Source organism: Juglans microcarpa x Juglans regia, chromosome 6D, assembly GCF_004785595.1.
Source record: "Juglans microcarpa x Juglans regia isolate MS1-56 chromosome 6D, Jm3101_v1.0, whole genome shotgun sequence".
Classification (NCBI taxonomy): Eukaryota; Viridiplantae; Streptophyta; class Magnoliopsida; order Fagales; family Juglandaceae; genus Juglans; species Juglans microcarpa x Juglans regia.
In genome coordinates, this window is record NC_054604.1 from 23,351,072 (window position 1) to 23,378,728 (window position 27,657).

Consider the following 27,657-nt stretch of genomic DNA (forward strand, 5'->3'; position numbering starts at 1 on the left):
TGGGTGAAATTCGTGAATCCCAAAGAGAGGATTACACCTTGCAATTTATTGAATAGGTGTAATTCAATTATCTTGTTCTTGCAACTTGGTGCAATTCGTGAATCCAAACTGTGGTTATCATTGTTTTTATCTTTTGATCAATATATGAGGTTTATTCAACACTTGTGCAATTCGTGAATCAATTGTTGAATTATTGTCATTTTGTTCATTCAAGTTCTTAAGTATTTTTTGTTTTTGTTCTTGAGTGTTCTTCATTGTGTTCTTGGTGTTCATCACATTTTTTGCTCTTCCAATCCATCCAACCCTAAAAGTCAACCAACACTTGTGTTTGTCAACTTTCCATAAATTGTTTGCTCCATCCAAATTTCCCTAGCCGAAACACACTTTCCTTATTGGTCCCAATTCAAATTCAGCTACCACTTGCCTAATTTGAATTAAACCTAGCCGCCACCCACTCTTTCCATATTGGTGTTCCTATATTTTAGGAACCCTAGTTGACCATATCATTTCCCATAGCCGGCCATATACTTTTCCATATTGAGTTCCAAGATTTTAGGAAATATTCCTAAAATCTCTCAATTAACCAATCAAGCCTCATCCACTTGTGGTCGCCCAACCCTAGCCGCCCAACACTCTTACCCTAATTCCAAACCCTAGCCATCCATCATCAACATCCAAACCCTAAACCTAATTCTCAAGTGGCGCCAACCCTAGTTCCTCACTAGTGCCGTGCGCCCCTTACACCATTGTAGCCCATACACTCCACCCTTTTTCCACCATTCCATACACCAATCCTAGCCTAAACACATAACCTCACCTTACCAAAGCGATCATCTTGGCCACCATTGTTCGAGAATCAAGCAAGAGAGGAACGGAGATTCAGTCATCACAAGGAGAGCCTTGGCGTGGAGATCATAGTGTTTAGGGATTTGACCGAGGTCCCTAACACAACCACTCTCAACGGCATCACCCAAGCCAATCCGATTCTACGAAAGATGCCATTCCACAAAGCCCTTGTTTCCCCATTCTTTTTGCACATGAAGCACCATTCCATAACTATAATCCCTCACTTCCTTAAATTATCTAGCGTCAAGATTTTCCCGAGGGATGCAGTCCAAATGAAAAAGCCACTTCGGAAGGTATATGGGACCTCCAAATACACTTCCAAGGAAAAGGACTATCTTGAAAAGACAATAGCTTATAGTACGAATGGACAGTGAGCTTTTTACACCCCTTCGACTGCCACAACATCTTATCCACAACATTACCACCAAGCCTCAAGGAATACAAAAAGCTAAAGAAAGTTGAAACTTCATCAATCTCACAATCCTGAACAACTCGAGTTAAACAAATATCCCACTAAATCGCACCATTAGAACGACAAAGCAAATCTGAAATGGCAGCAAATTGAGCTGAAGCCAATAGAAAAATAGCCAGAAACACACTAGTGAGAGCCCGATCACCACACCAAATGTCAAACTAGAAACGGATCCCAGATCTCTCACTAATAGCAAAGCTCACATAACTAACAAAGCTCTCCCAGCCCTTTCTAATGAACTTCCAAAGCCCCATACCAAAAGCCCCCCGAACTACGTTAGAGCACCAACCCCCCAAGCACTACCATATTTCCGATCAATGACGTCCCTCCAAAGCGACTCCCCTCCAATTGATATCTCCATAGCTAGTTTCCCAATAACGCCTTATTGAAAATCCTCAAATTACAAACTCCCAGCCCTCCAACCAAAATAGAGAACAAACTTTATTCCAACTAACAAGGTGAAACTTAGTTTCCTTGACCATACCACCCCATAGAAAAGCACGAAACAACTTTTCAATCCGGTTGGTCACCCCTACAGGCAGTGGAAACATCGATAGAAAATAAGTAGGAAGATTAGAAAGAGTACTCATAACAAGAGTAAGTCTACCCCCTTTAGATAAATATAGTCGCTTCCAACCAGCCAGCCTTCTCTCAACTTTCTCAACAACCCCATCCCAAATAGCAAGAGCCTTGAAAGGTATCCCCAATCGAAGACCCAAATATTTCAAGAGAGAATTTTATAGCCCAACGAGCTTGCCAAACTATTGATGTTAACAACTCACCCACCGAAACCAACTCGGACTTACCAAGATTCACCTTTAGGCCCGAAACAACTTCAAAATATAATAATACAGCCCTTACGGCTTGAATATGACCATGATCTGCATCCCAAAAAATGAGGGAATCATATGCAAAACGAAGATGCGAAAGAGTAATAGACCCCTTGATGGGATTACCAGCCGAAAAGCTCGAAAGGAACCCCCCCAACAACGGTCTCCACCATCCGACCCAACGCCTCCATAATAATGACAAAAGGGAAGGGAGATACGGGGTCCCCTGTCTCAAGCCACACGAGTTATGGAAAAAACCAACAGGGTTACCATTAACCAATACCGAGAATCGGGGAGTAGAAACACAGTGCCTAATCCATGAACACCACCTTACCCCAAAACCGCATCTCCCAAGCATATAGAAAAGGAAGTCCTAATTCATATGACCAAAAGCCTTTTCCATATCAAGTTTACAAAAAACACCAGGAGCACCCTCCCTCAAACAACTGTCTAAGCATTCATTAGCAATAAGCACCGAATCAAGGATTTATCTACCCCAAACGAATGCATTTTGGGGTTTAGAGATAATTTGCTCCATCACCTTGCTCATGCGATTAGCAAGGACCTTCGATATATCTTGTAAACCCCACTCACAAGACTAATCACAAGACTAATATGTAGAAAATCCTTCAGCTCAGAAGCCCCAGGTTTCTTGGAGATTAGGGCAATGAAAGTGGCATTGAGAGATTTTTCAAACTTCTTAAAGGAGAAAAAACTCCTGAAAAACCGGCATGAAATCTACTTTCACAATCTCCCAACAAACTTGAAAGAAGGCCATTGAAAAACCATCCGGTCTAGGAGCTTTGTCTTTGACCATCCCACTAACCACCTAAAATACCTCATCTTCATCAAATTGTCTCTCCAACCAACTTGCACTAAGGGGATCATCAAAAACCAACCCATCAAATTCTAGGCCTCCAAGAAGCAGACTCGGAGAGAAGTTCTTCATAATAATGCACTATAAGATCGTGAATCTCAAGAGTAGATGAGATCACACAACCACGATTGCATTGTTCCTACGGTGCAAGTTAGCCATTCTATGAAAAAATTTAGTACATTTACACCCCCCCCCCCCCCCCCCTCTTTCAACCACAGGGACCTTGATGTTTGCCACCAAGAGATTTTCTCCATCAATAACACCCTCTCAAGGTTGGCCACCACAATTTTTTTCCTAAAAAATGCCTCCTCAAAAAGGACCCCATCCTTCTCCCCAAACTCCAAAACTTGCAACTCCTCCACAAGTGAATTTTTCTGGTCGTTGATATTCCCAAAAACTTCTGCATTCCACTCCTTTAAATCAAGCTTCAAAGCTTTGAGCTTATTAGCAAGAATGAAACTGGGAGTACCTATGAACTGATAAGATGACCACCAGCTCCTAACCTTGTCAACAAAGCCATCAGCTCCCAACCACATGTTTTCAAACTTAATATATCGATGACCCTCATGAATGCCACTGCTGTCCAGCAAGATAAGGAAATGGTCCGAACACACTCAATGCAATCTCTTTTGACACATAGGGTAATGTGCCTCCCAAGAAGAAGAAACAAGAAAATGATCCAATCTCGACCAACCACGACTGTTAGACCAGGTAGATACACCCTCCACAAGATAAAGGTCCAAGAGGTCCAATTCAAAAATGAATTCATCCTCCATTGCTGGGGAAGAAATAGAATTTCCTGAACGTTTACTTGGGAACTAAGTAATGTTGAAGTCCCACTCATAAACCACGGAATGTCCCAAAGAGAGTACAAACGCATCAATTCCTCCCACAAAAGACTCATTTCCCTATCTGAATTTGGACCATAAACACCCGCGAAGGCCCACTCCCACCCATGCTCTACATTTTTAAAGGAGCACGCTACAGAGAAATTCCCTATACATTCCCCCATAGACTCCACCACCCTTGTGATCCACATCAAAAGAGCACCTCCCGAAGCTCCCATAGACACTAAATAAGCCCAACTCACAAAGGAACAACCCCACAAGTTATGAAGTAAACATCTATCAGCAAAGCATAACTTCGTTTCTTGTAAACAAACAATGTCAACCTTCCAATTACAAAACAAAGACTTGATACAGATGCGTTTATTAGGGTCATTAAGCCCCTTAACATTCCAAGAAAGAATCTTACGCTTCAAAAAAAAGATGAGACCCCCTCCATTTCAATCTAACCCTTCCTCCACTCCCCTCCTTAATATCATAATTAATATAGCATTCTAATCTTCTTAAATCTAGTCGAGGAGCATCCAGATTCAATGGCTATGAGAAGAGCCTTATATTTTTCGAAACAATCACAAGAGATTTCAACACAAGCTTGTATCCTCCCAATCTGACACAACACATGAAGGAGTGTGACAAGGAAGAAGTGCACATACAGGAATCGGATCATCTTCTTTCCCAACAGGACAATCCCCCTCAACCAAAACCAACTACAAGTTCAAAACATCAGGAACCTCCCCAACAACATCCTGCTGCACCTTCCCTAATTGTCCATTGTCCATCCCCGATTGCAGTAAAGCCTCCACTGGAAACAAAGGTTGAACAACCAATGGAACAAAGTCCATTGAATGTGAACCCATTACATACGGAACCAAAGGCATCGACGGGACAGCTACTTGCTCATCCACCACTGTCCGTGACTCAAGACTCGACAGAAATTCCCCATCTTCTCTTTCCAGAGTCATTTCCGACACCGACGCACTACCCGAGAGATCTATGGGCTTTGGCAGCAAAGTTTGTGCCGACCTAGACAATGGCGAACCATCAAGTGGCATTGCGGGGGAGGGTGAAAGTTCCGAACCCAATAACCCCGAAACAAGCCCAATAGGGGGCTTTTCTCTCCAAACGCGAAGTGGGCCTTTAGCCAAGCCTAGACCAACTTTTGTTTTTCCTTCTTATCCTCACCCGAATTTGGGCCCATAAAGACCAGCCCAACTGCATCATCAAACACCTGCTTGCCCACTTCTCCAAACTCACAACCCACTCCATGCTTCAACGAGCCCAAGCTCGTTACAACCCATTGTAACATGAAATCAATTTTCTCCCTCATATCAAATAAGGTGCTCTGCATGGACATCAAAGACATGCCCTCTTTAGCCCTTGACACCCTTGGAAAACCAAGCATCATACTTGGGAAAATTGAATTCCGGCTGGACCACCTCCCCGCCATCCACCCCAAGAACATCCTGCTTGCCCCTCAAGCAACCATGTGCCTCCAAAGATGAAGGCGGCTTCTTCAGTACCTCCTCAAAAGACCCCTTCAAACTCCGGAGAAACCCGATAAGAAGTTGCTTTGTTTTTCAAACCAGAAACCGAGGACATGGAAACTACCTCTTTCAACATTGCAGCAAATCGCCTCCAACCCTCACACTTCGATCCTTCTGGGACGGCGATAAAACCACGCCTCACCTCCTTCCCAAATTTAGACAACGTCAAGAAGCAACCATATTTGTTATGGCGACACTGAGTAAGCAACACCTGATTCCCATTACGTCTAGACTTACAAAAATATGAAGACCAACCGGCGCACCACAAGCATTCACCATAGTGGCCAACCAACCACGACATAAACATCCATAGTAATGAACTCAGTAACCTTGCGACTTTTCTCTGTAATCCGCCACCACTTGCCGTTCTGATGAAAATAAAAAATCTTTGTAACACCCCAATGGAAGGCCCAAACCACATAACTTATACTCTAAAAGGACTAGTTAATAATACATTTAGAGCCCCATTGGGAAACATTATAAAGAGCAAGAACTTTTCTTTCTCAAGTAATGTGGGATCTCATACATCACCTACCCTATCATAATCTCTCTCCTTAAAATCCCGACATCCTCATTGGGCCTTTCCTTCATAGGTGGTACGGCTCAAGTCCCACATTTTTTGTTGAGATAGGCTCTGATACCATTTGTAATGCCCCAATGGAAGGCCTAAACTACATGACCTATACTCCAAAAGGACTAGTCAATGATACGATTGGTGCCCAATGGAACATTATAAAAAGCAAGAACTTTTCATTCCCAAGCCATGTGGGATCCCATACACCACTTATCCTTACTCATCATATCGGGTATCACAATCTTAGAGTCAATGAGAACCTTCCTACTAAAACCCATCACGAGATAAGGAAGAAAAGAGAAAAAGAGTATAGAATGGTTAAAAGGCTAAAAGGAAGAAAAGAAATGGCTAATTTCGGCAAGGAGTACCGGAAAAAGGAAAACGAAGACTCATGAGAGAGAGAGAGAGAGAGAGAGAGAGACGAGAAAGCTCTTTTTACACTTTCTGGAATTACTTTTTTCTTATCAATAAACAAGATTTTATTGATCAAAAGAATCGGTAAAAGCCTAAGTATACGGGACACATACAAGAGCAATGCCTATGCGTGCTTAATATAGAGATACAAGGAAATCATGAAATGACAAGCCATGAAAATCAATTACAATCAACAAATGGAGTAAAGTATTGAAAAATAGACTTCTAAGCTCCTCCGTTGACCGCGCTTGATTTTCAAAACTTCTTTCGTTCCTCTCCCTCCAAATACACCACCATAAGCATATTGGAACCATCTTCCAAATAGAGGCAATCTGAGAGTTACCCTGGATGACTTTCCAAGAAGCAAAGAGGTCCACTACCCGTCTTGACATCACCCAAGCTAATCCCACCAAAGCAAAAACTTCATTCCACAATGTCCTAACAATCTCACAATGAAGTAGTAGATGGTCAACTGACTCTCCACTCGTTTTACACATACAACACCAATCCAAAACTATGATTCGACGTTTCCTTAGATTGTCTAGAGTGAGGATTTTCCCCAAGGAAGCTGTCCATACAAACAACTTTGCCTTTAGGGGCACCTTTGTCTTCCAAATACTCTTCCATAGGAATGAATTTGCACCATGTATTGCCATAGCTTTGTAGAAGAAGCGGACTGAGAACTTCCCTATCTTAGAAGGGCACCAAAAGATCATATTCAGCTCCCGCCAACAACCGGGTGTAGTAAACTAGGTTATAAAACGCCAAAAAAGCCTTAATTTCCCAATCTTATGCATCTCTAAGAAATGTGACATTCCATTGTGGAGTGCCGTTAGAGAGTATGAAGAGGTCAGCAATCGAGGCTTCTTTCATGCTTGCTAAGCCATAAACTTGTGGAAAAGTTTCCTTGATTGCCATATCGCCACACCATACATTGTGCCAAAATTTAATTTTTGATCCATCACCCACTTCAAAGCAGGTATATCTGGAATATGTGTCCCAACCTCTTCTTATGTGCTTCCATAGCCCCACCCCATGAGATCCACTCACCTCCTTGGTACACCATCCTCCCCATGGTTCCCATGCTTCACTTCAATGACGCTTCACTTCAATGACGCTTCACCACAAAGCCCCCCTCTGATTGTGATATCTCCATAGCCACTTACCAAGCAAAGCTTTGCTGAAAAATTGTTAAGTTCCAAATACCCAAACCTCCTTCTTGAATAGGAGAGCAGATTTTGGCCCATTTTACCAAGTGAAATTTAAACTCATCATTGATTCCCCCCATAAGAAGTCACGTTAAAGTTTCTCCATGCGATGAGCCACTTTGATGGGGAGCGGGAATAGTGATAGGAAATAAGTTGGCAAGTTGGAAAGAGTGCTTTTGGTTAGGGTGATCCTCCCACCTTTGAATAAATACATCATTTTCCAACTAGCCAATTTCCTCTCTATTTTTTCTAGAACATTATCTCAAATAGATGATTTGAACGGAGCACCCAACGGAAGGCCAAGGTATTTCATTGGCAGCTAAGATATCTTGCATCCCAATATTGAAGCCATACACTCCACATTAGAAACATCCCCCACCGACACTACTTCTGATTTGGCCAAGTTCACTTTCAACCCTGATACAGCTTCAAAGCATAAAAGAAAAGCCCTCAAGGCTCGAATTTCATCATGTCGAGCTTTACAAAAAATTAGAGTGTCATCGGCAAATAATAGATGGGACAAAATGAGAGTGCCAATAGTGGCTTCCCCCATTGAGAATCCAGATATAAAACCCCCTCCACAATGCCTAATATCATCTTGTTAAATGTTTCCATTAGAAAAACAAAAAGTAACGGAGATAGAGGGTCACCTTGTCTCAAGCCTTGTGAGCTTTTAAAAAAGCCTTTCGGTGAGCCATTCACTAAGGCTGAGAATCAGGCTGTAGAAATACAATTATAGATCCAAGTACACCATTTCACACCAAACCACATCTCTCGAGCATGTAAAGCAAGAATCTCCAACTAACATGATCATAAGCTTTTTCCTTGCACAATAGCCCCAACTCTCCCGACTTGAGTCTACTATCCAGATATTCGTTAGCAATAAGCACCGAGTCAAAAATTTGCCTACCTTTGACAAAAGCATTTTGAGGCTGTGATATTAACTTACCCATCACCTTACTCAATCTATTTGCCAAAACTTTGGAAAGAATCTTGTACACCCTGCCCACCAAGCAAATGGGACGATGATCACTAACCTCCACAACTCCCAATTTTTTTGGAATGAGCACAACAAAAGTTGCATTAAGGCTTTTTTCAAACCTCCCACTTTCATGAAATTCATGAAAGATCCCCATTACGTCTTCTTTGAGCACTTCCCAACATGTTTGGAAAAAAGCCATAGAGAATCCATTCAGGCCTGGAGCTTTGTCACCTGCCATGCTTTTCAATACTCCCCTGACTATATCTACTTATTTTTAGATATTGTTTAATTCTGTGTTTCCAGCACTTCTCTTGTACATTCCCATTCTACTAAATTACATCATTTCTACTAAATTACATCATTTTCCCTAATAGAATTTAGTTACTTCTCAAAGAATACTCAGTAAGTTCCCAAGGGTCAGAAGACACCAGGCTGAAAATGAAACACTCTTAGTGAACACCAATGATAAATCCCTCACAAACAAGTTGCATAAGAAATAATTGTTTTACATCAGTTTATTGAAAAAATAATAGGCAAGAGACCAAGTACATGGGACATATACAAGTTGGATAGAAATATTTACTATGAGAGACCCTATGTAACAACCCAAGGAAGGCTTACGCCACATCTAAGTCGTACTCCAAAAGTAGTAGTCAATGGCAATGTGGGACCCCATTCACCACCTATACTCAATATGGAGTATCACAATCTCCCACCCCATAAATTCTCGATGTGTCAGGCATCATATGCGGCACGGCTCAGGTCCCACAAATCTGGTTAGGATTGGCTTTGATACCTACAATTTGTAATTATCCCAGTAAGGCCCAAGCCACATGTAAGCCATATTCCACATATTCCAAAAGGACTAGTCAATGGTACAATTAAAGTTCTTAGAAACCATTATAAAGAGCATGAGCTTCTCCCTCCAAAGTAATGTGGGATCCCACTCATCACCCTTATTCAATGTGTGGTATCAACATTATGACTACCATTTTTTGATAGGTATTATGATGACCACTTTTTTGTAAGTATCACTAACACTTCAAACCAAAGTGCCTATGTTTTGTAAGAAATTTCACTGAAGAAAGGGGATACCACCCAAGTGCACGAGCCATACAACAAATCACAACTGATGACAGAAGAGGTAAGGGTATCATTAACCGAAATTAAAATATGACCCTTACTTGAAGGGAAAAGGAGAGTGTATAATTGACATGGCAGTCATCAGGTGGAGTTATCAGATCCACTGGGCATGTCTGACTCTCACAAAGGGAGTTTGTTACCCTACAAAAAAGCATTCAGATTTATAAACTTAAGATATTCCAACACTGAATCCATGAAACAACCTTAAAAGTCCTAATAATCACAATTTATTCTCACAGGCTTCTACTTCCATCATCATCAAGTGGAGCTTGAAGTAAAGAACCCTGGCCAACCTGTCATGAGCACAAAGATTCAAAATGGCTTCTCACATACAACAAACATAAACATCTCGCATGCAAGAAGTTCAAGTAAAGGCATGCAAAAGATCACAAGTTTTTAAATGATAGTGAATATTAGATTGAAATGAAGAACAATAACATTCTATGGAAAAAAACTACTTTTTTTTCCACATATTATCTCGAAACATTAGTTGATTGCCACAATTTCCCACATTGGTTGACTCAAGTACTAGTGAACCCATGTACAAAATTGGAAAGGAGTTTGTAAAGATAAGAAGGTCCAGGAATTTCATCGTTAAACATATAACAAGAAGGAGATCTGGGGCTTTTTTTTCTTTCTTCTTTTTTCTTGTGGGGTGGGTTGGAGAAATCATTTTATTTGAAATGTATGTTTGGTGCTGGTGTCTCTATCACAAACCAGAACAATTTCCAATTATGAAAAGTCTTTTATAAAAATAAAAATATATACATAATCAACCTCTAAATAAATATACCGAGTAAGATTTTTTGTTGGCGGCTTACAGTTATGTTATAAAAAAGGGACAAGGAAAGCCGCTGGCCTTGGATTGCATCACCACGACCAGACAACTTCAGCAATCCCTGACCATATACACCCAAGTTTGCATTTGAACTAATAACAGAGTATTCCTGCAAAAAACAATGGATGATCGTTGGCCCTCTATTTTAATTCACCCACAAATAAGAATATCAGTTTACAGGCAGCACTATTTTGTCTGAAGTCTAAACATTTTACCCTCAGAACAACCAGATTCCTGACTTCAAGGACAGAAGCAGTAACAACAGTATTTCCACCACCGTCGATTTCAATCTTGGAGTTCCACATGAGCAGCATTTTGATGGCAACTCTAAATGCGCCAAAAACCTTCAGTTACAAATCGAAGTACTTCAGACTTCAACACTAACTGCGACACATACTTTCTAAAAGCAATAATTTACTTCTAAAAACTATATATGATATACTTAGGAGTTTCTTTGCAAAACAAAAAAGGAAATAAATAAGGCAGCCTTCGGGTTTTCTTAAAAGCACAGAAGGAGAAAGAAAGAAAGAAAGAATTTCTTGTCAAGAAAAAAGCACGTATCATATCTAGGCCTAATATCATATAGTCTGTCATCAAGGTAATCACATCTCTACTATCAAATGAAGAATAGTGACAAACAATGCTTGGACATTTAAATTACAAGGCAATGAGATCCCTATAACATCCTATACCTATCACCACAGACAAGAAGTAGATGGTAATACAAGGAGTAGTCAAACCTTCACCATTCTTTGTGGAGGTTAGCATTAGCTCCACATAATACCACTCCTTTTCACTATAGATGATTCCATATGAATAGCCAAACAAAGTTGTCCTTTTTTCTTTTTATAATTCTTCCCCTTCAGACAAATTCAAGAGCTTCCAAAAGCCTGGATATATAATATCTCCCCATCCAACCTATTCGTCCCATACACTGATTTGAAGTTACAATCTTATTTTTCCTCAGTGATTTTCACAGCTCGCTTTGCTTTGCCTTATAATGACGAAAAAAGTACTAACAGAAAATAATGATGGCAGAATTAAAAAGCAATTTTTTTAATAAAATGGTTGCGCTGGAATTACTCAAAAATAGAAAAGAACTAGCATGCGATTTTTTTCATTCATCACAGCCAAGGTTTGGGACAAATAGTTTTCGGAAAAACCCTCGCAAACTCTAGCAACTTGTTTCCCCCACCCGGGGGGCAAGAGGAAAATGGATGCGTAGGAGAATAATGGGAAGAGCAGCTGAATGTCAAGTTAATAAAGATTAGACCAGGATGTTAGACTTTAGAGCAGACACACACTCACAGGGAGTGTGTGTGTGTGTGTGTGTGTGTGTGTGTGAGAGAGAGAGAGAGAGAGAGAGAGAGAGATGTATTTATTCGAAGTGGCAATCTTCGCACTATATCGAAGATAAAGAGTTTTATTGATGAAGAAAGAAAAGACTATTATATGGTGTTTGACATACACAGATAAGATGTCAGGCATAGAGGGTTGCCTCCATGCCACGAGGATTCAACCAAGAGCATAACTTGCAACCTTGTGAAAAGCCTTGCTTAGCAAAGGGTTACCCTAGAACCCATGGCAATGAAGCCATCATTTAATTCATGCAAGCTTCTTATAATGTCCCAAGCAACTCTTTCAAACCAAATCTGCATAGCCAATATCAAAATATTTATTCCCTCACTAACTGCATGAGATTCAACTTGCTTTGCCCAATTAAATTGAGCTGCCTTCACTGCCATAGTTGCCAAGTGACCACTCTTATCCTAGAGGATAAGAAAGCACACCGATACTATCATACTTTTATCCACCAGGGGAAGCCCTGTCAAAATTCTTTTTTATCAAATCATTCCCTGAATCTCTCCAACTACATTCTGACACAACCTATGAGATTCCAAGGCAAAGTGGCAAAACAGAACTAATTTGAACTCATTATGTGACTATGTCGCCTTCCTTCATGTCAACTAGATACAGCATTCCTTTATTAAAGCTTCATGGGTTGTCAATACCTCACATGGCTTTCCAAACCATAAAGCTTATCAAATTGGGAACCCATCTTACAAACAGAGACAAATCCAACAGAAGTAAATGAACATACTCTGGCAAAGGCATATCCATATGTGTCTTAACCTTCTAGTTTTCAAAAGGCATATCATTTTTCGATCGGAAAAAAAAAATGATATACCTTTTGAAACATGCCTTTTCAAAAGGCATATCATATATGTCTATTAGGACACCTTCTAGTTTTCAAGTATGAATTCCCCAATTCCAAAAAAAAATGCCATCGAGAAAAAAATAAATAACAATTGTGCTCCACGTTGACAAATAAACGCTATAAAAATTAAGCACTGTAACAACTATGGTGATAGATTCTTCCCTTGGAAAAGTAATTGGTGCACTAAGGCCACTTCGAGAGCAGCCTTCTTCGCATGGACAGCCTCTCCAAGAAAGATTGTCACCATGGATAATCTAAGACAGACACATTGTGGTGATAGATCGGTGCTGCATATGCAAAAGGAGTTCGGGGTCCATTGAACACCTTTTACTTCATTGCGAGATAGCTAGTGCTAGGGTCATGCATAAAAAAGTAGTGGACCTTTTTCACTCTTGGAGAGAATTAGGAGGAAGCCCACAAATTTCAGCAGTGTGTGGAAGATGGTCCTACTTGCCAATATGGGTGTATTTTGAGGGAAAGTAATGGCAAGAATTTTTAGGATCATGTACAAATGTTGGAGGAACTCAAAACTTCACTTTTTAATATCCTACTCCTCTGGACAGCCTCTATAGACCTTTCTTTTTATAAGCCGACAGCCTCTATAGACTTTGATAAGCTTACTTTTCATGATTTCTTTTTTCTTTTTTTAATTCTAGATAAGTGCTCTCTTGTATACGTCATGTGTACTTGGATTTAATGGAGATTATTATTTATCAAAAAAAGGAGCTATTGGATCCAAGCACACAGAAAAGTTGCATTAAAATTTGAGCACCATATGCAGAATTATTTTACTTTTTTGGCAAATGAAATAAAGAGATGGTATGTTTCCTTTCAATCTGAAAACAAGCTTCAAAGGCAGATAGGACAATATCTGATGTACAAATTTAAAACAAATACTTCTCAAAGACCGCCAAAAACACTCAGGGCCCATTTGTTTTCAGAGATGAGATGAGATGAGTTGAGATTAAAGTTAAAAAGTTGAATAAAATATTGGTAGAATATATTTTTTAATATTATTTTTGTTTTGGGATATGAAAAAGTTAAATTGTTTATTTTATTTTGTATTGGAAGTTGGGAAAGTTGTAATAATTAGATGAGATGAGATGTTTTCTGAAAACAAACGAGGCCTCAAATGTGTGTACAGATAATTTACTATGTGTCATATGTTTCACAACCATAAATAGAACATATTTCCATTATCTGAAACTCTCAAAATAGGACCCCAAATAATTTATCTCCCTAGTGGCACAGAATGGTCAGTCAGACAATAATATCAGATCATTTTAGAGTTCTCTAGCATACCAACCATGTACTAAACAAGCCCTCTTTCGGTTTGTTACTAATTTAAGTTGCAGTTATAAAATATATTGAAAATTTTATGACCACTAGATCAGCAGTAACCTATTGTTATTCTAAAGGATTCTTTGGAATGCAAGCACTCAAAACCAGATAGATATAAACCAAGACAGTTTACACCCCCAAAAAAAACATAAAAGCAAGGGTGGCTAACCAAACAAAATGTAAAGAAGTAAAACATCTTAATTATATGGTTCATCTCCAATTAAATTATTTTTCAGTTATATTCTATATAAATTTGAGGGTTATAGTTCAGGGGAAAAAGGTATGACTAGGATAGTACATAAGCAGAGCTCATAAATCTATCTAGTGGCCTTTCTCAATGGAATCTCATTTTCCATAGAGATGCCCAAGATTGGAAAATTGATACATTTACAGTTTTCTTCAATCTTGTGTATAATTGTAGAGTGAATGGAGGAGCTGATAAGATTTTGTGGTCACAGTCCAAGAAGTGGAGATTTACAGTACAGTCGCACTATAAGTCCCTTATGACACACTCCACAAGTCCATTCCCATGGAAGAACATATGGAAGACTAAGGCCCCCATAAAAGCTTCTTTTTTGTATGGACGGCTTCATTGGGGAAGATTTTCACTTTAGATAATCTATGGAAACAGCGAATCATTGTGTTGGATTGGTGTTATATGTGTAAGAAAAGTGGGGAGTCTGTGGATCACCTATTATTGCATTGTGATGTAGCCATGAGGTTGTGGGATGATATCGTTGCTAGAGTGGGGCTCCATTGGGTGATGCCACAAAGGGTTGTTGATTTTCTGGCCAGCTGGCAAGGCATCCAAGGTAACTCTCAAATTTTTTCATATGGACAGCATCACTTGGAAACATTTTGACGATCAATAATTTGAGAAGGTGTGGTTTTGTTGTTATGGAGTGGTGTTTCATGTGTAAGAAACATGGCGAATCTATGGATCATTTACTTCTACACTGCGAGGTGGCAAAGGCATTGTGGGAGTGTTTTCAGTAGAGTTGGGCTGGTTTGGGTGATGCCTATGAAAGTAGTAGATTTACTTGCTTGCTGGATGGGGCTTCAAAGTTCTCAAGTGGCTGCTGTGTGGAAGATGGTTCATTTGTGTCTCATGTGGTGTATTTGGTGGGAAAGGAACGAGCGATGCTTTAATATTAAGAAGAGCACTATGGAGGAAATTTGGAAATTCTTTGTATTTTCTTTATTTCAAAGGTTTTCTGCAATAGTGCTTAATGGAGCTTCAGCTGATGATTTTCTTTTTTTCATTTTCCTCTTTATAGAATGTAATTATGTGTTTGCTTTTGTATATTTCCTGTGTACATGGACCCGCCTATTACATTCGTTGAATGAAAATTCTATCTTACTTTAAAAAATAAATAAATAAATAAATAAACTCTCAAATAGCAGCTTTGTGGAAGATGATTCCGATCTATTTATGTGGTGCATATGGATGGAGGAATGATCAGAGTTTTGAAGATTGTGAACGGACAATGGACAAGATTAGAAAATTCTTTCTAGCACTTTATTTCATTGGTTGATTGTAATAGACTTTAATGGCATGAACAGACATGATTTCCTTGTATCTTTAGACCATCGTGCATAGGTGCTGCTCGGGTATATGTCCCGTGTACTTGGCTATGCCTATTTTAGTAAAATTATTATTTACTAATCAAAACAAAGGCACAAAAATCTGCCAAAGTAACATACCTTAATGACGGAATCACTCATCAAAAGTTCCTCGGCGACAAGCTCAAATTCAGACACTGGATACTGAGACAGTCCAAAGACAATTGTCCCCCCACAATAGAGACTAATTTGGCCCCTCACCTTCACAACCAAAGAAATAAAATGATATCACGAATTTAGTTTGGAGGAGCAACTGAACCAAAAAGACAAAATCAACGAGATTCATGCAGAATATAAAGTATAAACTTTAGAAACAACTACATGAATATATCTGACCAAAGAGACTATTGAACTATGATTCTTACAACTTAAAAGACAAAATGATAAGAATTCAACAATAAGTCAAGCCCAGGCCAATGATAGGAAAGGAGAATGCCACTGTATTCAAAAGGATAAAGGATAACACCCCTATAAGGAAGAAATTTAGTTCCAAGTTCTGCAATGTTATTGTTGCCTAGTAGAGAAAACAATGTATGAATCTCTAGTCAAATGTGAAACTATTTCAAGTACCCAAAATAACACTACATTATTTTTCATTAATTTATACGCTAAAAGTCTCCTTCCAAATCTTCTCTCCAATGTGGTTTGAATAAATATCATTAAGTACTAGGCTGACATGAGCTCCAAACAAAATAACCTTCAACATCACACTATTTACCCATCAAGAGATGTTGAATTATCAACTCTCCTGCAAAAAGAATGGGGAGTCCATTAATTATTTATTACTTTATTGTGAAGTTGCCATGACCCTATGGAACGAGATCTTCGCTAGAGTCAGAATAGCTTGGGTGATGCCGAGAAGGGTGGTTGAGTTTCTAGCACATTGGAGAGGCCTTCATGTTAACTCACAAATCATAGCAATTTGGTGATCCCGACTTTTCTTTGGTGGTGCCTTTGGAGGGAGAGGAATGAAAGAAGCTCTGGAGATCACAAGTGGTTAATGGACGAGCTTAGAATGTCTTTAATACTTTATTCCATTGGTTGATCGTAATAGATTTCAACAGCATGAGTATTCATAACTTCCTTGTATCCCCAGGCCCGTCTACTTGGGCTATGCCCACTTTCTATCATCAATCAAATTATTATTCTTACCGAATTAAAAAAATATATATATTATCAACTCTCGCAAAAATCTAACAGAGCCAAAAAGAAACCAAGCCATAAAATCCCTCAAGAGACAGATTCAGGGAATGCACTCACTGGACCACATCAAGAAATGGTCCAAAGGTCAATATGCCTCTCTGAAAATCCTAATAATTCAGTTCTGATAACCAAGGTTGAAGTTAGTATACCCAATAGCACTAATAACTTCTATCTTCTCCAAATAATCTAAATTGATTGTTAAAAACACAAGGTCCCATTATTCATTCTCATGCCAGAACACTGACATAGCAGACAATGGATTTTAGGAAAATCAAGGTCGTCATGCACACACTTGCAATATTGTTGTTACGAATACATTGAATAAATTTCATATTCAAATCCCACAAGATAGTGATGTGAGAGCAAAATTATGTCCATTCTCACTGTATGTTCCTTGTATATAGAAACAACTATGGTTGCAAATGAGACAAGCTCGATACTGCCCTGCATTATATAGAAATAACAAGCCGTTGCTCATCACAACAATGAAGCCCATACTCACTTCAGCTCAGCTGATCAAGCTTGTCGCCAACTTGTCTCATAAGTTATATGTAGAAGCTCTATATATTACTCGGAAAAAAATTACTCGGGTGATAGATGTCTTTTAATTAATATAAGTTTCAAATATGGGATTCTAGGCATCAATTTGGCTACAAGCAGTTTATCGACCTCACCTTTTATCATAATAAAAACTTTAGTGTTTTCAAGCTCTCATATTAGAGGAATTTCCACTTGATTAAATGTTCCCAAATTGTCATAATTTTCCATTAATGCTTGGTTTCCAAGACTTAGCCCAACAAAAGGGTTGATGCTTCATTGGAGAAAGTACCACCATGTCAGTGATGGGAACCTTAAGTGCCCAAGCAAGGCTCAACCAGAAACCAGTTGAGCTAGTGAGCATTTAGCAAGCTCCTCAATTATCCATAGAGCTGAGGCAATCTGTCGTGGTTGTCCCCATGTTGTGATAGAAACCTTATGAAATGGCCCGGGTTTAGTATGGCAGGGTGATGAATGGGATCCACATTGCCTGGTACGGAGAAGTTCTTATCCTTTATAATGATTTCAAGAAGTTTCAATCGTAACATTGATTAGTCCTTTTGGAGTATAGGCTCAGATTTGACTCAGGTCTTCTTGTGTTGTTAAAAATAGTACCAAAGCCAATCCCAACGTGAAGTATAGGACTTGAACCATGCCACCTATGATGAGAATGTCAGAGATTTAAGCAGAGAAGATTGTAATTCCATAGGTTTAGCATGAGAGTGGTGAATGGGATCCCACATTATTTGGGAATGAGAAGTTCTTGCCTTTTGTAATGATTTCAAGGAGCTCTAATTGTCACATTGACTAGTCCTTGTGGAGTACAAGTCCATATGTGGCTTGGTCTTTCCCTGTGTTGTTACATCTTAACTGACTGAGCTAAGCTCAACCAAAAATATTAAGTTCAGATGCTTTAGTGTTTTGGTTAACGATGGAAGAAGAAAATAAAGGCAAAAATCCAATCATAATGTCTCCAAGCACACAGAGGTATCCCACATAGGACTAATAGCACAATTTTCTCCCATATGCATTTTTTAACTGTATAAGAAAGCACTCATTTGCTGCAGAAATGACAAAAAATTGGCATAAAAATACAAATGTAATATGAACATCCAACCACACCTTTCACTACCAATTTTTAATGGAATGTAAAGAGAACAAAGACATTTAAAAAGTCACAAATATGTACATATAAAAAAAAGTCACAAATATGTAATTATTTGAAGGAGAAATGGAAACCTGAATTCTGGTCCAAAGCAAAGGGACTAAAACTTTTGCGTTGTTCTCTACGAAAACATGTGACCATAGCGGGGTGGTCGGAAAATCAAGCAAAGGGGTTTCAGTTTCTGTTGTGACATTGTCATTGCCAACCCTTAAACTCAGTAGATCTGCATTGAAGTACGTGCCAGCTGCGCCAGAATTCCTTGGACAGCAAATACTCATACCACCTGAAACCAAACAATATATATATACTCTAGAAGTCCCATGTTTCAAAATCTAATATTTACAAATTGCAATTCCCGACCAAAAATAAATTGCAATTATGTTTTGACTGTAAACATACACAAGCTGTTTAGGAATCAATAAATATATACTTGAGGCGTGGAAAATGGATATACCATTGGTCAGAACCTAGCATCTTGAAGAGGTCTTCAAGGCAAGTCACAAATTGCAAGAATCTGGAAGATGGTTCCGATATGCCTATGGTGGTGGCTCTGGAGGGAGAGGAATGAAAGAGGTTTTGAATATCATGAGCGGTCAATGGATGAGTTTAGAATTTTCTTTTCTTGGTACTTTATTTTCATTGGTCAATTATAATTGATTTTAACAGCATGAACTTCATAATTTCTTAGATCACTAGATTGTCATGCATATGTGATGCTCTTGAATATGTTTTGTGTACTTGGGCTTTTGCCTATTCTTATTATCGATATAATCTTGTTTACCGATCCAAAAACAAAATTGCTGGTCATGTTCCAGCTTCTTGTGCAAGCTTATGCTCAATCTTTGCACCTATATCAAATACTTCGTCCTGTAATTTTTTTTTTTTTTTTTTTTTTTTTGTAAGTAATAAGAGAACTTCAAACCAGTAATATCAAGCTATGAACAATCATTTATCTGATTTGACAAGTACCAACCCAAGCCACCGGACATTGGTCGCATAGTTCTTCCATAACTTATATTTCTCTATCTAAACCTCGGATGCTAAGATCATAGTACTTCATTTTTAATGTCTAATATCATGTAATGGTTTGCTTTTAGGCATGTTTTCCAGCAGTCAAGGTCCCCACGATAAAAAAATCCTAAAGATTCATTAGATTGGCAAGATTATATATAAGATGCCAATGGTACAGCATAAAAATGAATTATCTCGCAACAAAGAGGCTTTGACTGGCTAGCTGTTTTTAAATTGTCTGTAACTGAATGTATTAAAATCTACTCCCCCCATCCTAATTTAAATGTCGTGCTTTATGAAAACCACAAGATGAAGTAGGCAGAATGGAAGATCTTCACCGCATCAAAGTCATAGGCTGGTCAAATGAGACATCTGACCTGTGGACTAAAGCTTAGGGTAGCTCACCATAGGTACAGGTGATATGCAAAACTTTGATACTTTTGATGGGTTGTAGCAGTGTAGAGAAATTGGGTCTGGGTAGTCCACCTAATTGTTCACTTTTGGGCAGACTGGTCAGGATGGTCGTGGAGAACTTGGCATCTACACCAGCAAATTGTAGATATAGCATCTCAACTTCCTTTTTTTATTTGTTGGTCATTCTTGCAAGAATTATACGGCCTTCAGTTGTTTGTCACTCTGTGCAATGAAGTTTTTTTATTGTATCTGTCTGTATGTGTGTGCATGTAGCCAGTATGTCAATACGCATCCATGCATGTATGTGAATCCACGAATATGCTTAAACTAACTACAGAATATACCACCGCAACAAATGATATAGTCCAAGTTATGACATAATAGGGTAAAGGAAGGTTGCAGAAAAGGGGAAAAAAGAGTCATCTTATTAGTTTAGCACAACAAGTATTCAAGCAAATAATAGTTCTAAAGTTGCATACTTTTTTCCAGAAATGTGACAATTCGGACAAGAATAAGCCTTGAAGAATTATGACGAGTAATATATTTATCAATGGTTAGCATTAAAGGTTTCAAAAACCAATATGCAGAAAAAGCTTAACATTAGCTCTTTGTTTCAAGTATAGAACACCAACATTGAAAAATCAACTAACAGTGATGGATAGTGATGGATCTCAATCATTAAGATCCAAATCTTGAAGACACCACAACAGCCTAACACAATTGCAACAACTCCATGCTGCCCTATAAGGGTCACCCTTCCATATTGTGGCAAAGTTAGTGTTAACCCCACTAACTTTAATTATCAAATATAATTATGGATGATTATGCAGCCAAAACATATTGGTTTAAAAAAAACTTCAATGGCTCATTATAATAATTTTTTGTGTAACAATTCAGATCTATAAGGAAGTCGAGACTCATGTAAAAAATCTATATTTAGCAGTTGACTAATCATTGCATTCTACTACCAGATACAGATTTGTGAGCAGTACAAACCATGCACAGTAACTTTGACATCTTCTTGTATGCTGTAACAATCCAGAGAGATTCTTCCACCACCACCTCCTCCCCATCCCCTCCCACCTGCTGCACTTATTCTTCCATATCCCTTCCTATCCGATTAGACATGACACAAACAGTCAAGAACAAATTGTGTAAGTATTGACAGAACTAGTTACTTCTATACTTTATCTATGACTAAAACATAGGTCCATTGTAATGAAATGAGCACAATACAACTAGTACACCATTCACCTATGACAACTTTATTAAAGAATATATATATAAAATAGTTTTGAAAATATGAAAAAAGAAACATATTCCAAAGATCTGGGTTAACAATGTATCTTAGTCTGTTCACACTAAGAATATTTTGTAGTTTTAGAAGCTTACAAGCTTTGAGATACTTTGTAAGCCTCCTGATGTACTTGTTCCTCTAGTTTTCAAGAGAATTTCACTGCCTATCAAAAATTATCATTTAGTGGAAGCAAGAAGAAAATTCCTGTGACCCAAATTAGTTAGCGATGCAGGGGGATCCGAGTCCGAATCCAGGGCTGATGAGGCTCAACTGACATATACGACATTAAAAGCATTGGACTACTTAGAGAAGGTAGACCAATGCAAAGGAGGCGGGAAGAGATAAAGATTTGGGCGAGGAGCGGCAGATTTGGGCAAGGAGACTTATCCCTTGGATGGGCGAGGAGACTTATCCCTCGGTTGGGCGAGGAGAAGTGGCGAAATCCGTATTTCAACTATAACTTTAGCTACAGATATCAGAATCGCGCATATGACCCCAATCTAGAAAGCTCTTTTCGCGCATATGACCCCAATCGCGCACGTTGTGATCACCATCCTTCACCTGGTGGGCCCCTTTGTCAACCCCAAAATCAGCCCTTTTTACCTCCGAAGCATCAATTTTAGTTTGGTTAATTTTCTTTTATGGTAATATTTATATTTAGTTACGATTTTATTCCAGATTCTTAGGCTAGATTTTAGTAATAGTTATCTTATTCTGAATTCTATTGTTTGGCCTTAATTACAATTTTGTCATTTTTCATTAGCTATTTAAACCTGGCTTGTGGGTTTCAAAGGGGATGATTGATTTATTTTATAGTAAAACCTTAATCTCAGAGTTTCTCGTTGTTTGCGATTTTTCTCAATCTCAATCTCTAGCTTCCGTTGTTTAACTAGCCGTCAGAATAATCTTCTGTTCTGATCCGGCGTCACTTAGTCGGTAAGGATTAGTCAATGATGACTCACACACACAGCATAAGCACTGCCATAAGCAAATAATTCACAGTTCCGTAGGGTCTGCTATTCGTGCATATTCCAGTCTATTAGACTGCTCGCATCTTTGTGAGACAACTTAGATGAACTAGGCCAAAAACTGAAGAGTGTCATCGAGCTGAAAGGAAAAGATACCTTAGCTCTCCAAAAGTCATATATGTACCATAATTGGAACATTTTGTGCCACCAAACTAGAGGTTTGTTGAAAGCTTCATGTGAATATATATGGGATACCTACATTCATATATATATATATATATATATATTTCTTTTATCTAGATTTGGAATTTTTGTGTGCATGCATAGAGATCTCATAGAAACTTTTTAACAAAAGTGAAGACCTGGGAAACTTCAATAACTAGCGAGTTTCAAGTTCTTAGGAGGCTTGCGGTTGTGTGTTTAGACACAAACACATTACCTCTGGTAGTTGGTAGTTCATTAGTTGTTTTGTAGTTGTAACAAGTAACATTGTCATTCTTAAAAACAAAGTAAGTGCTGGCACTCCCAAACCTCAACCAAGGAAAACCTATTGGTTCATTAAATTTGCATGTAAGTATAGATGAGATCACTTTTAATGCAGTCTTTTTACCATTATCTAAATTTTTTTTTTATTGGCACCTGGTGTCCAATAACAGCGTCCCGACTAACCCCAGGGGTGCACAAGCCCTCGGCAAGGAGTTTCTCACAAGTGCACATCAAGTAATTCAAAGGAAAAATCCTCCAGTCTGATGGCCACGATTGTTTGCACCCAAGGTAATTTGAACCTTAGACCTACCTAGGGGGAGCATACCCTCAAGCCCAAAGCCTTTACCACTTGAGCCAACCCCTAAGGATTACCATTATCTAAAGAATTGAATTCACTAGGATGGATGTTCCCTTGACAGATTAGGGCCTCTCTTTACTGGGAACTGGCCAAGCTTTGTGACACCAAAACAGAAAAAATAAAGACAATTCTAAAATTAGAGGGGCAATTCTAAAATAAGACGACAGAGGAAGGCCAATGGAGTAAAAATGAATTCTTGCTAACATAGACAATAGTATATACTCCAGTTATGCATATGCAGCTTGAAAGTGTAGAGACTCTTGTTCCCATGGTAAAAATAGGAAAAGAAAAGCATAATAAGAAATAAAAAATCAAATATGGCCAATGCGATTTCTAATTTAGGTAAAAATTTAAACCACATATTTTAATCCAAATTGGTAAAAATAATTGATTGTATCATGTATCAAGTATAAGCTAAACTTTCATAAACCTACTACTTTTGCTAAATACAAGCACTTTTTCCAGACCAGTGCCTATAAATAATACACAGCTTCATAACAGTGTTGGCTTGACCATGGCATCCAGTCATGGTCCCAACTCTTCTGCCAAGGACCCGAGAATGGAGCAGTTTTCTGGATGGTGTCAGATGAATCGAACCTGCAATTGATTCCCTGTGATGGAGAGTGCATTGATGGGGTAACTACTGAACCAACCCCACTATGCACGATACCACCCAGCCCAAACTCAGAGAAGTTTATATCAGAGTGGGTTTTTAAGAAGGTTGAGGAGATACAAACTTGTATTGGGATTTCTTGTGTAGGCTTCGAAGAGTAGTTTAGGGCCCTCCTTGTAGCTATTGAAGAGGGTCATCTGAAATCAACCACAAAGAGAAATAGAGAACTCAAAAGGCTCAAATGTACCATTAATTATGTAGCAAAGGAGGGGAGTGGCGGAAGGGATGGATTGAAAGGGAGGGGTGCTCTTTTTGTGAATGAAACCTAAGATCCTTTTTTCGAACGTGCGAGGGCTTAATGATTGCAACAAGCGCCTTTGCATAAAATCTTTATTGCGGGCGTGGAAGGTTGATGTTTTGTGTTTCCAAGAAACAAAATTGCAAGTTATTGATAGAAGAATCATTCATAGTTTGTGGGGGTGTCCTTTGGCTGATCTTATTTGGCTTCTAGGGGAGCTTCAGGCGGTATTCTTTTAATGTGGGATAAAAGAGTAGTGGAGGCGGTTGAGAAGTGTATTGGGAATTTCTCGGTCGCTAGTTTATTTAAAAATGTTGAAGATGGGTGGGAGCGGGCTTTTGTAGGCACCTATGGGCCAAACATGGATGGACATAGGAGAAGACTTTGGGAGGAGTTGGGAGGGGTCTATATTATTTATGGGATGTGTCATGGTATATGGGTGGGGATTTCAATATTACCCACTTTCCCAGTGAGCGATCAGGGAGCCATCGCAACTCCTTGGCCATGGAGGAGTTCTCTAAGTTCATATTTGATTTGGACCTCATGGACCTTCCCCTTGTCGGGGGCGAGTTCACATGGTCAAATAGCCGGGGTTGGTCCAGATTGGATCGGTTCCTCGTCTCCCCATCGTGGGAGGCCCACTTTCCGAAGATGTGTCAAAAAAGATTAACCCAAGTTTGCTCAGACCATTTTCCTATTTTGTTAGACTGTGGAGGTGTTCATGGAAGACGCCAGTATTTCAAGTTTGAAAATATGTGACTAGCAGCTAATGGTTTTACAAAGAAGGTGCATTCATGGTGGTCTTCTTATCAGTTCACTGGCACTCCTAGTTTCATTCTTGCAAATAAGCTTAAGACTTTGAAGCAAGATCTAAAGAAGTGGAACTTCGAAGTTTTTGACAACATTGATGACCAGAAGACTACCCTTAAGGAGGAGTTACAGGAGTTAGAGGGGAGGGAATTGTTGGGAGACACCTCGGAGGAGGTATTATTGAGGAAGAGTTCGGTTGTGACAGAACTGGAGAGGGTGTTGTTGATAGAGGAGACTTCGTGGCGCCAAAAATCCAGGGCACTCGGACTAAAGGAAGGTGATAAATGTACGAAATTCTTCCATAAAGTGGCTAATTCACATAGGCGCAACAATGTTATTGAGACACTTCACTAAAGTACTCAAGTGCTCTCTTCCCCCTCTAAATTAGAAAACCATATTGTGCTGGAGGCGGAAGCTTGATGATTTTTATTTGAGTCTATTGATCTGCAAAGTGCGAGTTGGTTGGAAAGACGTTTTGACGAAGACGAGATTCATAAGGTCATTTGCGGTATGGCAAAAGATAAAGCGCCGGGTCCAAATGTCTTTTCGATGGGGTTCTTTCAAGTTTGTTGGGATATTGTGAAATGTGATGTTATGCAGGTTTTCCTTGAATTCCACTATTTCAAAAAATTTGAGAAATGCCTCAATGTGACGTTCATTGCCCTCATACCGAAGAAACATAGGGCTATGGCAGTTGAGGATTTCCACCCCATAAGCCTTGTGAGTGGAGTGTACAAGATCATTTTGAAGGTTCTTGCAAATCGGCTTAGCCCGGTATTGGAACAAATTATTTCTAAGCCTCAAAATGCATTTATTCGGGGAAGACAAATCCTCGATTCAGTTCTTATTGCCAATAAGTGCTTGGATCATAGGTTGCGGGAGGGAGTTATAGGTATTCTATGCAAGCATAACATGGAAAAGGCTTATGATCATGTGAATTGAGAATTTCTTTTATACTTGCTCGGGAGGTGTGGCTTTGGCAATAGGTGGATTTTATGGATTCGACATTGTGTCTCTACCGCTCGCTTCTCGGTATTAGTTAATGGCACCCCTGCTATTTTTTTAACTGTTCTCGTGGATTGAGGCAAGGGAACCCATTATCTCCTCTACTTTTTGTTATCGTTATGGAGACACTTGGCCGAATGGTGAAGGCTACTGTGGGTGGTGGTTTTTTATCTGGATTTTCAGTGGGTAATGGAACTAATGGCTCTATCATAATCTCGCATCTCTTATTTGTAGATGATACTCTCCTTTTTTGTGAAGCAGATCATGGCCAGATTCCAAATTTATGAGCACTTTTGTTATGTTTTGAAGCCGTGTCAGGGCTTAAAGTGAACCTTGGTAAGTCCGAGATGATTGAAGTGCATGTGGTGCCTAGTATCAATAGCCTGACAAGCCTTCTGGATTGTAAAGTGTCATCCTTGCCTATGAAATATTTAGGCCTACCATTGGGGGTGACCTTTAAGACTAGAGCTATTTGGGATGGGGTTGTGGAGAAAGTAGAGAAAAGGTTGGCTTGTTGGAAACGGTTATATTTATCGAAAGGGAGTCCACTCACTCTAATTAAGAGCACGTTAACCAACCTCCCCACTTGCTTCTTATCTCTATTTCCTTTGCCTGCAGGGATGGCGAATAGGATTGAGAAATTATTTCGGACCTTTTTGTGGGGGGAATGGGGGAGGAACCAAAAATCCATCTTTTTAAGTGGAAGAAAATTTGTTCTCCAATTTCGAATGGTGGCTTGGGAGCGTGCAACTTGAGGACTTTCAATAAAGCTTTATTGGGGAAATGGTTATGGAGATACCACTTGGAGGGGGATTCACTGTGGAAGGAAGTTATAGACTCTAGACACGGTAGTGCTTGGGGGGGTTGGTGCTCCAACAAAGTGAAGGGGGTATGGCGTGGTCTTATGGAAATTTATTAGGAGGGGATGGCAGAGTTTCGAAAACCATATCCGTTTTGTGGCTGGAGAGGGCACCAAAATCAAGTTTTGACATAATGTTTGGTGTAGAGATTGCGCTCTTGATAGGGCTTTCTAGATATCTATCATATTGCAGCCAATAGGGATGCTTCTGATCTGCAGGTATTTTCTTATGGTTCTCACCAGTGGAATGTCCTATTTAGTAGGGATATTCATGATTGGGAATTGCACACTTTCAGAATTTTTCAGATTGATATACTCCACGGGAAACACTACGGCACAAGGGGATAGGATGTAGTGGAGGTCCAAAGGTAGTAGGAAGTTTACAGTCAGGGAGTATTACAAAATATTGGCATCACAAGGTAATGCTCCATTCCCGTGGAAGAATATTTGGAGGTCTCGTGTGCCTTCTAAAGTAGCTTTCTTCATATGGACTGCTGTTCTTGGGAAGATTTTGACTACAGACAACTTGAGGAAAAGAGGACTCATTGTGACATATTGGTGCTAATTGTGTAAAAAGCAAGGAGAATCAGTGGATCACTTATTTTTGCATTGTGAGGTGACAAGTGTGATGTGGGATGAGATCTTTAGAAGAGTTGACGTCGCTTGGGTAATGCGATTGAGGGTGGTTGATTTACTGACTTGTTGGAAGGAGATTCAAGGTTGTCCTCAAGTGGCGGCAGTGTGGAAGATGATTCCGCTGTGCATTATGTGATATATTTGTGCAGAAAGGAATGAGCGGTGCTTTGAAGATAGGGAGCGCACAATGGCGGAGCTTCAGAATTTTTTTGTACACACTATTGCTTTGGTTTTCAGCTATT

General features: G+C 39.3%; 1 protein-coding gene across 1 annotated transcript in view; it reads right to left on the reverse strand.

Annotated features, from left to right (window-relative positions):
* LOC121233941 overlaps positions 1 to 27,657 on the reverse strand; it is a 54,101-nt gene that overhangs the window by 22,911 nt on the left and 3,533 nt on the right. Inside the window, 7 exon segments of the mRNA XM_041129717.1 lie at positions 9,777 to 9,876; positions 9,973 to 10,028; positions 10,557 to 10,682; positions 10,789 to 10,917; positions 15,837 to 15,956; positions 18,735 to 18,943; positions 21,082 to 21,197. Coding sequence (XP_040985651.1) covers positions 9,777 to 9,876; positions 9,973 to 10,028; positions 10,557 to 10,682; positions 10,789 to 10,917; positions 15,837 to 15,956; positions 18,735 to 18,943; positions 21,082 to 21,197 — 856 coding nt within the window.